Here is a 13,177-nt window from a genome sequence, read left to right on the forward strand (position 1 = left end):
TGAATGTAAATGGATTAAACTCCCCAATTAAAAGATATAGATTCGCAGAATGGATCAAAAAAATGAACCATCAATATGTTGCATACAAGAGACTCATCTTAGACACAGGGACACAAAGAAACTGAAAGTGAAAGGATGGAAAAAAATATTTCATGCAAGCTACAGCCAAAAGAAAGCAGGTGTAGCAATATTAATCTCAGATAAAATAGACTTCAAATGCAGGGATGTTTTGAGAGACAAAGAATTATTACATACTAATAAAAGGGGCAATTCAGCAAGAAGAAATAACAATCGTAAATGTCTATGCACCCAATCAAGGTGCCACAAAATACATGAGAGAAACACTGGCAAAACTAAAGGAAGCAATTGATGTCTCCACAATAATTGTGGGAGACTTCAACACATCACTCTCTCCTATAGATAGATCAACCAGACAGAAGACCAATAAGGAAACTGAAAACCTAAACAATCTGATAAATGAATTAGATTTAACAGACATATACAGGACATTACATCCCAAATCACCAGGATACACATACTTTTCTAGTGCTCATGGGACTTTCTCCAGAATAGATCATATGCTGGGACATAAAACAAGCCTCAGTAAATTTACAAAGATTGAAATTATTCAAAGCACATTCTCTGACCACAATGGAATACAATTAGAAGTCAATAACCATCAGAGACTTAGAAAATTCACAAATACCTGGAGGTTAAACAACACACTCCTAAACAATCAGTGGCTTAAAGAAGAAATAGCAAGAGAAATTGCTAAATATATAGAGACGAATGAAAATGAGAACACAACATACCAAAACCTATGGGATGCAGCAAAAGCAGTGCTAAGGGGGAAATTTATAGCACTAAACGCATATATTAAAAAGGAAGAAAGAGCCAAAATCAAAGAACTAATGGATCAACTGAAGAAGCTAGAAAATGAACAGCAAACCAATCCTAAACCAAGTAGAAGAAAAGAAATAACAAGGATTAAAGCAGAAATAAATGACATAGAGAACAAGAAAACAATAGAGAGGATAAATACCACCAAAAGTTGGTTCTTTGAGAAGATCAACAAGATTGACAAGCCCCTAGCTAGACTGACAAAATCGAAAAGAGAGAAGACCCATATAAACAAAATAATGAATGAAAAAGGTGACATAACTGCAGATCCTGAAGAAATTAAAAAACTTATAAGAGGATACTATGAACAACTGTATGGCAACAAACTGGATAATGTAGAGGAAATGGACAATTTCCTGGAAACATATGAACAACCTAGACTGACCAGAGAAGAAATAGATGACCTCAACCAACCCATCACAAGCAAAGAGATCCAATCAGTCATCAAAAATCTTCCCACAAATAAATGCCCAGGGCCAGATGGCTTCACAGGGGAATTCTACCAAACTTTCCAGAAAGAACTGACACCAATCTTACTCAAACTCTTTCAAAACATTGAAGAAGAGAAAGGACAAAAGGATGAGAAATGTCTAGAGAAGCAAGAAGGACCCACAGGAGCTGAAAGGGAGAGCCACTAAAACCAGAACCCAGGAGAGAAGGACAAGCAGACATCTCCATGCGCCTTCCCATGTGACAGGGGAATCCCGGATGCCAGCAGCCTTTCATCAAAGAAGGCTTGTTTTATGTCCCAGCTTATGGTCCCTTCTGGAGAAAGATCCATGATCACTAGAGGAAAATGAGTGTCCTGGTGATTTGGGATGTGTGCTGTTTTGTGTAGGTGGTCGAGGTGGATCTGGTGACCCCTTTCGCAGTATTGAGTGCTATTCTATCAACAAAAATAGTTGGTTTTTTGGACCAGAAATGAATAGTCGGAGGCGACATGTGGGTGTAATCTCTGTGGAAGGTAAAGTGTATGCAGTTGGTGGACATGATGGAAATGAACATTTAGGTAGCATGGAGATGTTTGATCCTCTCACTAATAAGTGGATGATGAAGGCATCAATGAACACAAAGAGGCGAGGAATTGCCTTAGCCTCTCTAGGAGGCCCAATTTATGCAATTGGAGGGTTAGATGACAACACTTGCTTCAATGATGTGGAAAGATATGACATAGAATCTGATCAGTGGAGTACAGTGGCACCAATGAATACTCCCCGTGGAGGAGTTGGCTCTGTGGCTCTAATAAGCCATGTTTATGCAGTAGGTGGCAATGATGGAGTGGCTTCTTTATCTAGTGTGGAAAGGTATGATCCACATCTGGATAAGTGGATAGAAGTTAAAGAAATGGGTCAACGAAGAGCAGGCAATGGAGTTAGTGAGCTCCATGGTTGCTTATATGTTGTTGGTGGCTTTGATGATAATTCTCCTCTGAGTTCAGTTGAGCGGTATGACCCTCGAAGCAACAAGTGGGATTATGTAGCAACACTTACCACTCCCAGGGGCGGAGTGGGGATCGCAACAGTGATGGGCAAAATCTTTGCGGTTGGTGGTCATAATGGCACTGCATACCTAAATACAGTGGAAGCATTTGATCCAGTGCTGAATAGGTGGGAGCTTGTTGGATCTGTATCTCACTGTAGAGCTGGGGCAGGTGTAGCTGTGTGTGCCTGTTTAACTAGCCAAATTCGAGATGTAGGTCATGGATCCAGTAATGTGGTTGACTGTATGTGATTTGAATTCCAGCCACCAAATTTAATCTTATCTGAGGCAAGAAAGATGACCAGGATTGTGATATGGCCATCTTTGAGCAATTTTGACTGTAACTAGAGTCTTACTCAAAAGTTGACTAATGTATTATGACTAAGTCCAACTTTTAGAATGGTAGCTAAAGAATTATTATTAATAAAATTAAATTTGATAATTCCTGTGTTAGTAAATAATGGAATAAGGAAGGAAGACAGTTTAATTTGAAACCATACCTCCTCTGAACACTGTTTAAAATAGTGCCAAAACCTTGAAATCCTTTTTTTTTTTTTTTTTTTTTTAATAATTTGGATAAATCAAATATAAAACTGAGTCATTTGGTGAGTTTAATTTTTGGTGGTCTAAAGTCATTAACCCTAGACTGGATTTTTCCTGAAGGGGAAATTAGAACCTATTCATCAACACGCAGATATCCAGATACACAAGAGACTTGTTCCTTTTGAAGAACATTTCTACTTGGTGCTGATGAATATATGCCTTGCTTTCTTCTGGGTGGTTGATTTTTCAATTTCTTGGATATTTACAGAAGTATAAAAAATATTTCATCTTCCTGAGTGCATTTTCAGAAGCTTATGAGAGAGTGTTTTATGAAGCCCTCAATTTAAGTTTGAATTGTTAGGATACCAAAAGACCTTGTTGAACTAATTCCATCTAAATGAGTCTATAATTGTATTTTTTCCTCATCTCATGTAAAAGGATTTGTTTCATAATAAGCAAAAATTGAATCAGAAGGAGCATTAGAGGAAGCTTTTGATTTGATGATATTTTAGTGCCCAGTTGAGAAACCTTGAGACACAGGGGCAGGGATGGCAGGACATCCTAAAGAGGGAATCTGAAAATATCTCCAACTCTCTCCTCTTTGATTTAATCATTTGATTTTAAACCCGTGCTTTATTATCTTTCTTTCTTTCTTTTTTTTTTTTTTTTTTGGCCACCATCTGGTTTTACCAACTGTATAAAACTCTGGATTTATTTATTATCAGAAAATGAATGCATTTTTACTGAAACCCATTAGACTATAGTTTACTATAATTAGTTCAAGTCCATTGTTAACCAATAAAAGATATTGTTGATAAAAATAGAGGAAGATTGAAACTACTGTTTTTCTAGTTATATTTAATCTCCTCTGTGTGTGTTTATTGAGTTTAATTGAAACTACTTGTACACATTAATTTGAAGTCAGGATAGTGACACACCTACTGACTTAACAGCTCTTTGTGGTTTTAACCAGCATTATAAAATGGCCTATTAGTTACATGTATATATTTTTATGAATATTTATTAGGAATAGTAATTGTTTTATTTTCTATTTGCAGTGCAGTTTGGCAGGCCTTCCTAAATTTTCCTTTAGTCATGCCTTGGAATTTAGTATAATTTACTGCTAGTCAGTCATCTGGTTCATAAGGAACCTGGAGCAGTAAAGACCAGCTGGCCTTGCAGCTCACTGATTATCAGCTCTGACAATCCTTATTAAGTGGAAGCCTCCGCTTGTCAGTACAGCAGGAAAAAGCCACGTTACAAAAGCCAGTGCCTATTGGGTGTATCAAACCACATACACACACACAAATTGTAAGACAGCCCAGGCTGGCAGATAAAGTTCCCAAAGTATGCTATTTTCTGCTGTCAGCCTAAGGGCAAGTTCATCAGTCATTGCCGGTCTGAGCTAGTATTCTCTGGCATAACTATAACCATATTTCAGTCAATCCCCAAAGCATAAAACTCTGTAACACTTACTGGACTGGCTACAACTGGCTTGGTATTGAGAGTTAGTCTCAAAAGTTGGCTTCAACTGTTTATTTCTCATGTCTCATGGAGTTCTTGTACTATAATGGTTGTCTAGCTATGATTAATAGTATGGTATGTTTATTATATTTATTTTCGTGAGTGGGAATCTTCATCTTACAATTGTTTCCTAAGGTTATTTAAAATGTTTTTTTTCTTTAATGTTTTTCTGCCTTTGTTATGTACATACAGGTTGGGGGTATAAAGATATTTTTATTTCTGGTTTTTACTATACAGTGGTCATTTAACATACTAAATTGATACCCTAGCCATCTATACAATATGAAATACTCATAAGATCTGAAGTAAAGGGAACATATGGTTGTCTATTATGTTATGTATGGACAGTCAGAGAGATAACCTTCATGGACCTGACCAGAGTACGAAAAGATAAATACCAGAATCAATATTCACAGTCTCTTTCTTGGACAAAAGACACATTCTTTGAGATATGAGATGAGAATCAAGCTGAAGAAATCATGCAATTGAAAGATTATATGCATAAGAATGAAAAGATGAAGTATTCAAAAAAGATGGCTACTTTATTGTGAGACCTATCACTTTAACCTCAGATATTAATAGCACCTACCAAAAAAAGTGATAAAATAGAGCTGAAACATTGGAATTGTAAATGGACAAAAAAAAAAAAACTGTAAAAATGTGTATATTATTGCTTCAAGAAATATTTCTAGGTGCTTTTGTGCAATTCTCTCATATAGTCATTAAAGCCACTGCTTTATTACTGTATTGCCACTTTAAAAACAAATTACTTGATACTGTCTAACTAATTTCACTATATTCTTATGTAACCAGTTGATTATTTTTTAAATGTTTGAATAAACATTTACTCCCTCTAAAAAAAAAAAAAAAAAAAAAAAACATTGAAGAAAATGGAACACTACCTAACTCATTTTATGAAGCTAACATCAATCTAATACCAAAACCAGGCAAAGATGCTACAAAAAAGGAAAACTACCGGCCAATCTCCCTAATGAATATAGATGCAAAAATCCTCAACAAAATACTTGCAAATCGAATCCAAAGACACATTAAAAAAATCATACACCATGACCAAGTGGGGTTTATTCCAGGCATGCAAGAATGGTTCAACATAAGAAAATCAATCAATGTATTACAACACATTAACAAGTCAAAAGGGAAAAATCAATTGATCATCTCAATAGATGCTGAAAAAGCATTTGACAAAATCCAACATCCCTTTTTGATAAAAACACTTCAAAAGGTAGGAATTGAAGGAAACTTCCTCAACATGATAAAGAGCATATATGAAAAACCCACAGCCAGCATAGTACTCAATGGTGAGAGACTGAAAGCCTTCCCTCTAAGATCAGGAACAAGACAAGGATGCCCGCTGTCACCACTGTTATTCAACATTGTGCTGGAAGTGCTAGCCAGGGCAATCCGGCAAGACAAAGAAATAAAAGGCATCCAAATGGGAAAAGAAGAAGTAAAACTGTCATTGTTTGCAGATGATATGATCTTATATCTGGAAAACCCTGAGAAATCGACGATACAGCTACTAGAGCTAATAAACAAATTTAGCAAAGTAGCGGGATACAAGATTAATGCACATAAGTCAGTAATGTTTCTATATGCTAGAAATGAACAAACTGAAGAGACACTCAAGAAAAAGATACCATTTTCAATAGCAACTAAAAAAATCAAGTACCTAGGAATAAACTTAACCAAAGATGTAAAAGACCTATACAAAGAAAACTACATAACTCTACTAAAAGAAATAGAAGGGGACCTTAAAAGATGGAAAAATATTCCATGTTCATGGATAGGAAGACTAAATGTCATTAAGATGTCAATTCTACCCAAACTCATCTACAGATTCAATGCAATCCCAATCAAAATTCCAACAACCTACTTTGCAGACTTGGAAAAGCTAGTTATCAAATTTATTTGGAAAGGGAAGATGCCTCGAATTGCTAAAGACACTCTAAAAAAGAAAAATGAAGTGGGAGGACTTACACTCCCTGACTTTGAAGCTTATTATAAAGCCACAGTTGCCAAAACAGCATGGTACTGGCACAAAGATAGACATATAGATCAATGGAATCGAATTGAGAATTCAGAGATAGACCCTCAGATCTATGGCCGACTGATCTTTGATAAGGCCCCCAAAGTCACTGAACTGAGTCATAATGGTCTTTTCAACAAATGGGGCTGGGAGAGTTGGATATCCATATCCAAAAGAATGAAAGAGGACCCCTACCTCACCCCCTACACAAAAATTAACTCAAAATGGACCAAAGATCTCAATATAAAAGAAAGTACCATAAAACTCCTAGAAGATAATGTAGGAAAACATCTTCAAGACCTTGTATTAGGCGGCCACTTCCTAGACTTTACACCCAAAGCACAAGCAACAAAAGAGAAAATAGATAAATGGGAACTCCTCAAGCTTAGAAGTTTCTGCACCTCAAAGGAATTTCTCAAAAAGGTAAAGAGGCAGCCAACTCAATGGGAAAAAATTTTTGGAAACCATGTATCTGACAAAAGACTGATATCTTGCATATATAAAGAAATCCTACAACTCAATGACAATAGTACAGTCGGCCCAATTATAAAATGGGCAAAAGATATGAAAAGACAGTTCTCTGAAGAGGAAATACAAATGGCCAAGAAACACATGAAAAAATGTTCAGCTTCACTAGCTATTAGAGAGATGCAAATTAAGACCACAATGAGATACCATCTAACACCGGTTAGAATGGCTGCCATTAAACAAACAGGAAACTACAAATGCTGGAGGGGATGTGGAGAAATTGGAACTCTTATTCATTGTTGGTGGGACTGTATAATGGTTCAGCCACTCTGGAAGTCAGTCTGGCAGTTCCTTAGAAAACTAGATATAGAGTTACCATTTGACCCAGCGATTGCACTTCTCGGTATATACCCGGAAGATCGGAAAGCAGTGACACGAACAGATATCTGCACGCCAATGTTCATAGCAGCATTATTCACAATTGCCAAGAGATGGAAACAACCCAAATGTCCTTCAGCAGATGAGTGGATAAATAAAATGTGGTATATACACACGATGGAATACTACGCGGCAGTAAGAAGGAACGATCTGGTGAAATATATGACAACATGGATGAACCTTGAAGACATAATGCTGAGCGAAATAAGCCAGGCACAAAAAGAGAAATATTATATGCTACCACTAATGTAAACTTTGAAAAATGTAAAACAAATGGTTTATAATGTAGAATGTAGGGGAACTAGCAATAGAGAGCAATTAAGGAAGGGGGAACAATAATCCAAGAAAAACAGATAAGCTATTTAACGTTCTGGGGATGCCCAGGAATGACTATGGTCTGTTAATTTCTGATGGATATAGTAGGAGCAAGTTCACAGAAATGTTGCTATATTAGGTAACTTTCTTGGGGTAAAGTAGGAACATGTTGGAAGTTAAGCAGTTATCTTAGGTTAGTTGTCTTTTTCTTACTCCCTTGTTATGGTCTCTTTGAAATGTTCTTTTATTGTATGTTTGTTTTCTTTTTAACTTTTTTTTCATACAGTTGATTTAAAAAAGAAGGGAAAGTTAAAAAAAAAAAAAAAAAAAAAAACAAGGAAAAAAAAAAGATGCAGTGCCCCCTTGAGGAGCCTGTGGAGAATGCAGGGGTATTCGCCTACCCCACCTCCATGGTTGCTAACATGACCACAGACATAGGGGACTGGTGGTTTGATGGGTTGAGCCCTCTACCACAGGTTTTACCCTTGGGAAGACGGTTGCTGCAAAGGAGAGGCTAGGCCTCCCTATGGTTGTGCCTAAGAGCCTCCTCCCGAATGCCTCTTTGTTGCTCAGATGTGGCCCTGTCTCTCTAGCTAAGCCAACTTGAAAGGTGAAATCACTGCCCTCCCACCTACGTGGGATCAGACACCCAGGGGAGTGAATCTCCCTGGCAACGTGGAATATGACTCCCAGGGAGGAATATAGACCTGGCATCGTGGGACGGAGAACATCTTCTTGACCAAAAGGGGGATGTGAAAGGAAATGAAATAAGCTTCAGTGGCAGAGAGATTCCAAAAGGAGCCGAGAGGTCACTCTGGTGGACCCTCTTATGCACACTTTAGACAACCCTTTTTAGGTTCTAAAGAATTGGGGTAGCTGGTGGTGGATACCTGAAACTATCAAACTACAACCCAGAACCCATGAATCTCGAAGACAGTTGTATAAAAATGTAGCTTATGAGGGGTGACAATGGGATTGGGAAAGCCATAACGACCACACTCCACTTTGTCTAGTTTATGGATGGATGAGTAGAAAAATAGGGGAAGGAAACAAACAGACAAAGGTACCCAGTGTTCTTTTTTACTTCAATTGCTCTTTTTCACTCTAATTATTATTCTTGTTATTTTTGTGTGTGTGCTAATGAAGGTGTCAGGGATTGATTTGGGTGATGAATGTACCACTATGTAATGGTACTGTAAACAATCGAAAGTACGATTTGTTTTGTATGACTGCGTGGTATGTGAATATATCTCAATAAAATGAAGATTAAAAAAAAAAAAAAATCCAACCCAGTAAAAAAAAAAAAAAAGAAAAGAAAACACTGTAGCCTGGGGCTTACCCCAGGTTCTTACTCAGTTGGTCTGGGCTGGGAGCTGGGCACCAGTTCTTTTTAAACTCTCCCAAGTGATTCTAACACGCACCCAAGGTTATAAGTCCTAACCTTAAAACAGTAATAACTATAATTAAAGCTCATGCTGTACTCATTTTAGGCCACTGTTCTAAGTGTTTTACAGCCACATGACTGCATTAAGAGATAGATACTGATCTAATCCCCATTTTGTAGATGAGGAAACTGAGGCACAGAGAAAGAGTCAGGAACTTGCCCAACATCACAAGGCTAACAAGCAGCAGTAGTGGGATCTGGACCCAGATAGTGGAGCTTCAGCTTCAGAGTCTGTGTGTTTAACCACCTTGCAACCTCTTTGGGAGGCAAGCCACTCATTCCCCTACCCCATGTGCAGGTCTCAAATGACTCACCTACTCTGTGACTGCCCTGGTGTCTGTGAAGGCCAAGAACTGCAGGCTGTCCGTCCATTCCCTTGTCCCAGCCATCTTTGGTTGCAAGAAAAAAAACGGGTGGGGAGATGGTTTTCCCACCCACATTCAACTGCATCCTCCCTGCCTCTCCCCACCTGCAGCATGGGCTGGGGTTCTCATTGCCTGGAGGATGCACTGCTGGGCTGTCCCCTGCACCCCGGGGCAGCCGGGGAGGCTCACTGCTGTTTGCACATCCACATCATCTCATTGAGACTGTGCGCCTCGAGCCAGGTAACGTGCCTTTCCTGGAGAAGCCAGATTTGACCTGATTAGAAACACATGTTCTTTCACAAGTTATCTTAAAACATCATGGAAACCAAAAGAATTGAAAACAGGGGCTCAAACAAATGCTTAGGCACGAATGTTCCCAGCAGCATTATTCACAATTGTCAAAAGGTGGAAAATACCCAAGTGTCCATCAGCAGATGAACAGATAAGCAAAACGGGACCTAAACACACCATGGAATAGTACTCAGCCATAAAGAGGAATGTCGTTCTGATACATGCAACAATGTGGATGAAAACATTATGCTAGCAAAAGAAGCCAGGCACAAAAGGTCACATATTGTATGATTCCATTTAGATGAAACATCTAGAGCTGGCAAATCTATAGAGACAGACCACAGATTGGTGGTTCCCAGGGGCTGGCACGAGTTGGGAATGGGGAATGACGCTTCAGGGTACAGAGACTTCTTGGGGGAGATGATGGAAATGTTTCAGAACTAGGTAGAGGAAGTGGTTGCACAACATTGTGAATGTTGTAACTGCCACTGAATTATTCACTTTGAAATGGTCCATTTTTAAAAATCACCATGGACAGATGGACATTAAGACATGGAGGAAAAAGCTCTTTACAAAGAGTCCGTGTAGCGCCACTCCAATTTTATACCAAATGTACATGTACATACATTTTGAAAACTGGAATAATATATGCCCAAATGCTGACCAAAGGGTGATTTTTATTCTTCTTTCCAATTATCTGGGTATTCTAAATGTCTTACAGTGAATTTGTATTACTTTTAAACAGGGAGGGGGCAAGTTCAAAGTAATTATTTTTTTAAAGCTATGGTCTATAATAAATTAAGATGTCTGAAATTCTAGCTAAAGTATTTTTGTACCTAATCCTATATTAGTGAGTGTTGCTAAGGAACCATGTGGTGTAAATTAGGAATAATCTCAAGTTTAGCGCAAAGAGGTAAAAACAGAAGCAGTCAGTTAGGTAGACGGAAGCCCATGCAGTAGAGAAAGGAATCCTAGATCTATGTCTGAGCTTATCGGCTCTTTCTTCCCCAACTCATGTGGAAAAGAAAGATGGTTTCTTGTCCAACCACAAAGCCTGGGGAAGGGGAAAGAGAAAGTCAGTAACTTATCCAACAGTTGAAGGCAAGAAGATGAAAGCCTGAGACAGCCAAAAGATCCTCTACATAGGACAGTCAGGGCCAGGGGCAATCTAATAATTTTTAGTATTTATTACTTAATTTATTTAATTCTCACAGCATCCTTTATAGGTGGGGAGATCATTATCTGCATTTTAGACAAGAGGCACAGTTAGGTGTCTTGTCCATTGCCACCAAGCTAACAAAATTATGGAACCAGACAGCCCAATTACAGATCCAGAAAGTTTCCATTTACTGCCTCCCAGAGAGGCTACAAGGGCCTTCATTCCAGCCAGAGAGGCGGTCATAAGACTCAAGGGCACTTTTCAAGGCCAAAGTCAGAGTGAGAGGGAGTAACGGCCTCGCTTCTTAAACCAGAAGGAAGAATGGAGACGGAAGAAAAAGAGGAAGAAGTATTAACAGTTAAGGAGTAGAGAGAAAAGTATAAGTTTTATGCTGGCATTTATTTCATTAATTTTGATTAGGTGTACTATTTTATTCAATAGGGTGTTTGATGCTCACCTGCTTAATAAAGAAGGAGCTGTGCAGTAAGTACGTCTGCCCACATGTTTGCATGTGTGTGAGTGTGAACATGTGCGTGTGTGTGCACGTGAGCATTTGTGCTTCTGTGCATGGATGGATGTTTGCACAAGTGTGTGCATGCATGTGTGGGTGCATATTATATGTGTGCGCATGTGTGTACGTGTGGGTGCATGCATGTGTGTGTACGTGCAGACCTGAGAGTGTGCACGTGCAAGCAAGCATGATGCATGGCCACGCCCACAGGACACCTGACTGCCCGGTCCTTCAGCAATGCGGCAACCTAGCTAATTACAGGCAAAATTCCTCGGGGTACACAGCCTCCCGGAGCTGGCACTCACACCCTTGCTCAAGGATGGCAACGTCTCCTCCTCTGTCCTGTCCCCTCATTTGCATCTGACAGCAAAAGAATGGCCAGGGGTGGTTAGTGGCTGCTCTGCTCTTGCCTGAGGACTTGCCTTTCACACATTCCTCAGGGATTTCAAAGAAAAGAGCTTGCTTATCCCCACTCTTCCTGCAGATGCGCGGTGTAATGACCCTCGGCTCTCACCCAGAGGCTGGGACTGGGCAGCAACGACTGCCCCGCACTCCTGCTTGTCTCCTCCTCCTGGGCACCGAGAGGGAAGCGGCATCTCCAGCTCCAGATAGGATGGCAGCCTCCTCCCTCTGATGGGCTGTCCAACCTCCCCCACACTGGCTTGAGCTGGCTCTCCCTTCTGGGGCGAGGGCAACACTCCCTCAAGATAGTACAGCTCTTGCCACATGGGAAAGAGCCCCTCTTTGTGTGCTTTCCTTGGAACAAAGCGAACCACAGAAAAGTGAGACCCAATGGAACCCTTAGCAAGCAGGAATCTTCCTCGCCTAATTCTAATGTTGTCAATCACCTAGGAGCTTATTGCAAGTACTTAAAAAAAGGAGTCCCTGAGGCCTGTCCTCATCTTAAGGCAACAAGCGAAGCCTTCCCGAGAGGCAGCTTGAGGAAGGGTCCCCCTTAGCGTGAGAGTGGGAATCACCCAGAAAGCAGGGCAAAAGGGCCTCTCAACAGATAAGAGGGCAGGGTTTGGGGGAGAGGACACTGCTGTATAGAAGATACTGCATGCCCCTCCAAAGAGGGCCGTGTCCCATCCTTAAAGCTAGAAAACTGGGATCATTTCCAAAGCAAGAGAGCCGAATGTAAGAAACGCAGGGCAAATTGCAGGAATGGTGCCTGCTGAGCACTTAGGTGACTTTTTAAAGCATCCAAAAGAAAAGTGAATCCCCCCCCCACACACACACACACACACAAAATGGTAAACTGCAGAATAATAGCAGGCCTGCGGATAGCTAATGCAAGTCATGATGGGATGAGGGAGGTGGCAGGGAGGGAGCCTCCAGGCTCTAGATGAGACCTTTTCTATTTTCCAGCAGTTCACAGAGAGCCATGAGGGGATTTCTGGGAGGGGGTGAAAAGGGAGAGGGGGAGATAGGGGAGTACTGGACCTAGAGGAAAGAGAACATTGTTCCCACGTGAGTGACTGTCAAAAATGTCTCTGGGACCCAAAATCATCCTTCCAGTCCACAGATGCCTAATTGGGGTGTCTTCTGGATGAGGCACTGGGCTGCACATTGTCTGAACCCAAGCAGGTGCCAGGAGCCTGTCAACTCACGAATCAAATGTGGTGGATAAGCAGAACTCTCTCCCTCTTCCCTCTGACCATCTCTCTCGCCTTGCTAAGGGAAGCTAGCACCC

At 40.2% G+C, this 13,177-nt stretch overlaps 1 protein-coding gene across 1 annotated transcript; it reads left to right on the plus strand.

The window, feature by feature from the left end:
- Positions 1-1,725: 1,725 nt before the first annotated feature.
- LOC119508227 (kelch-like protein 8) lies at positions 1,726-2,918 on the plus strand. The gene has a single exon (XM_037801805.1). The coding sequence runs from the start codon at positions 1,822-1,824 to the stop codon at positions 2,629-2,631; it is 810 nt and encodes a 269-aa protein (XP_037657733.1). The 5' UTR covers positions 1,726-1,821; the 3' UTR covers positions 2,632-2,918.
- Positions 2,919-13,177: the final 10,259 nt, after the last annotated feature.

Source organism: Choloepus didactylus, chromosome 13 (assembly GCF_015220235.1).
Source record: "Choloepus didactylus isolate mChoDid1 chromosome 13, mChoDid1.pri, whole genome shotgun sequence".
Taxonomy (NCBI): domain Eukaryota; kingdom Metazoa; phylum Chordata; class Mammalia; order Pilosa; family Megalonychidae; genus Choloepus; species Choloepus didactylus.

What these genes read in the sequence shown, in the direction of transcription:
- LOC119508227 (XM_037801805.1), top strand. Translation starts at nt 1,822, where the DNA reads ATGAATAGTCGGAGGCGACATGTGGGTGTAATCTCTGTGGAAGGTAAA.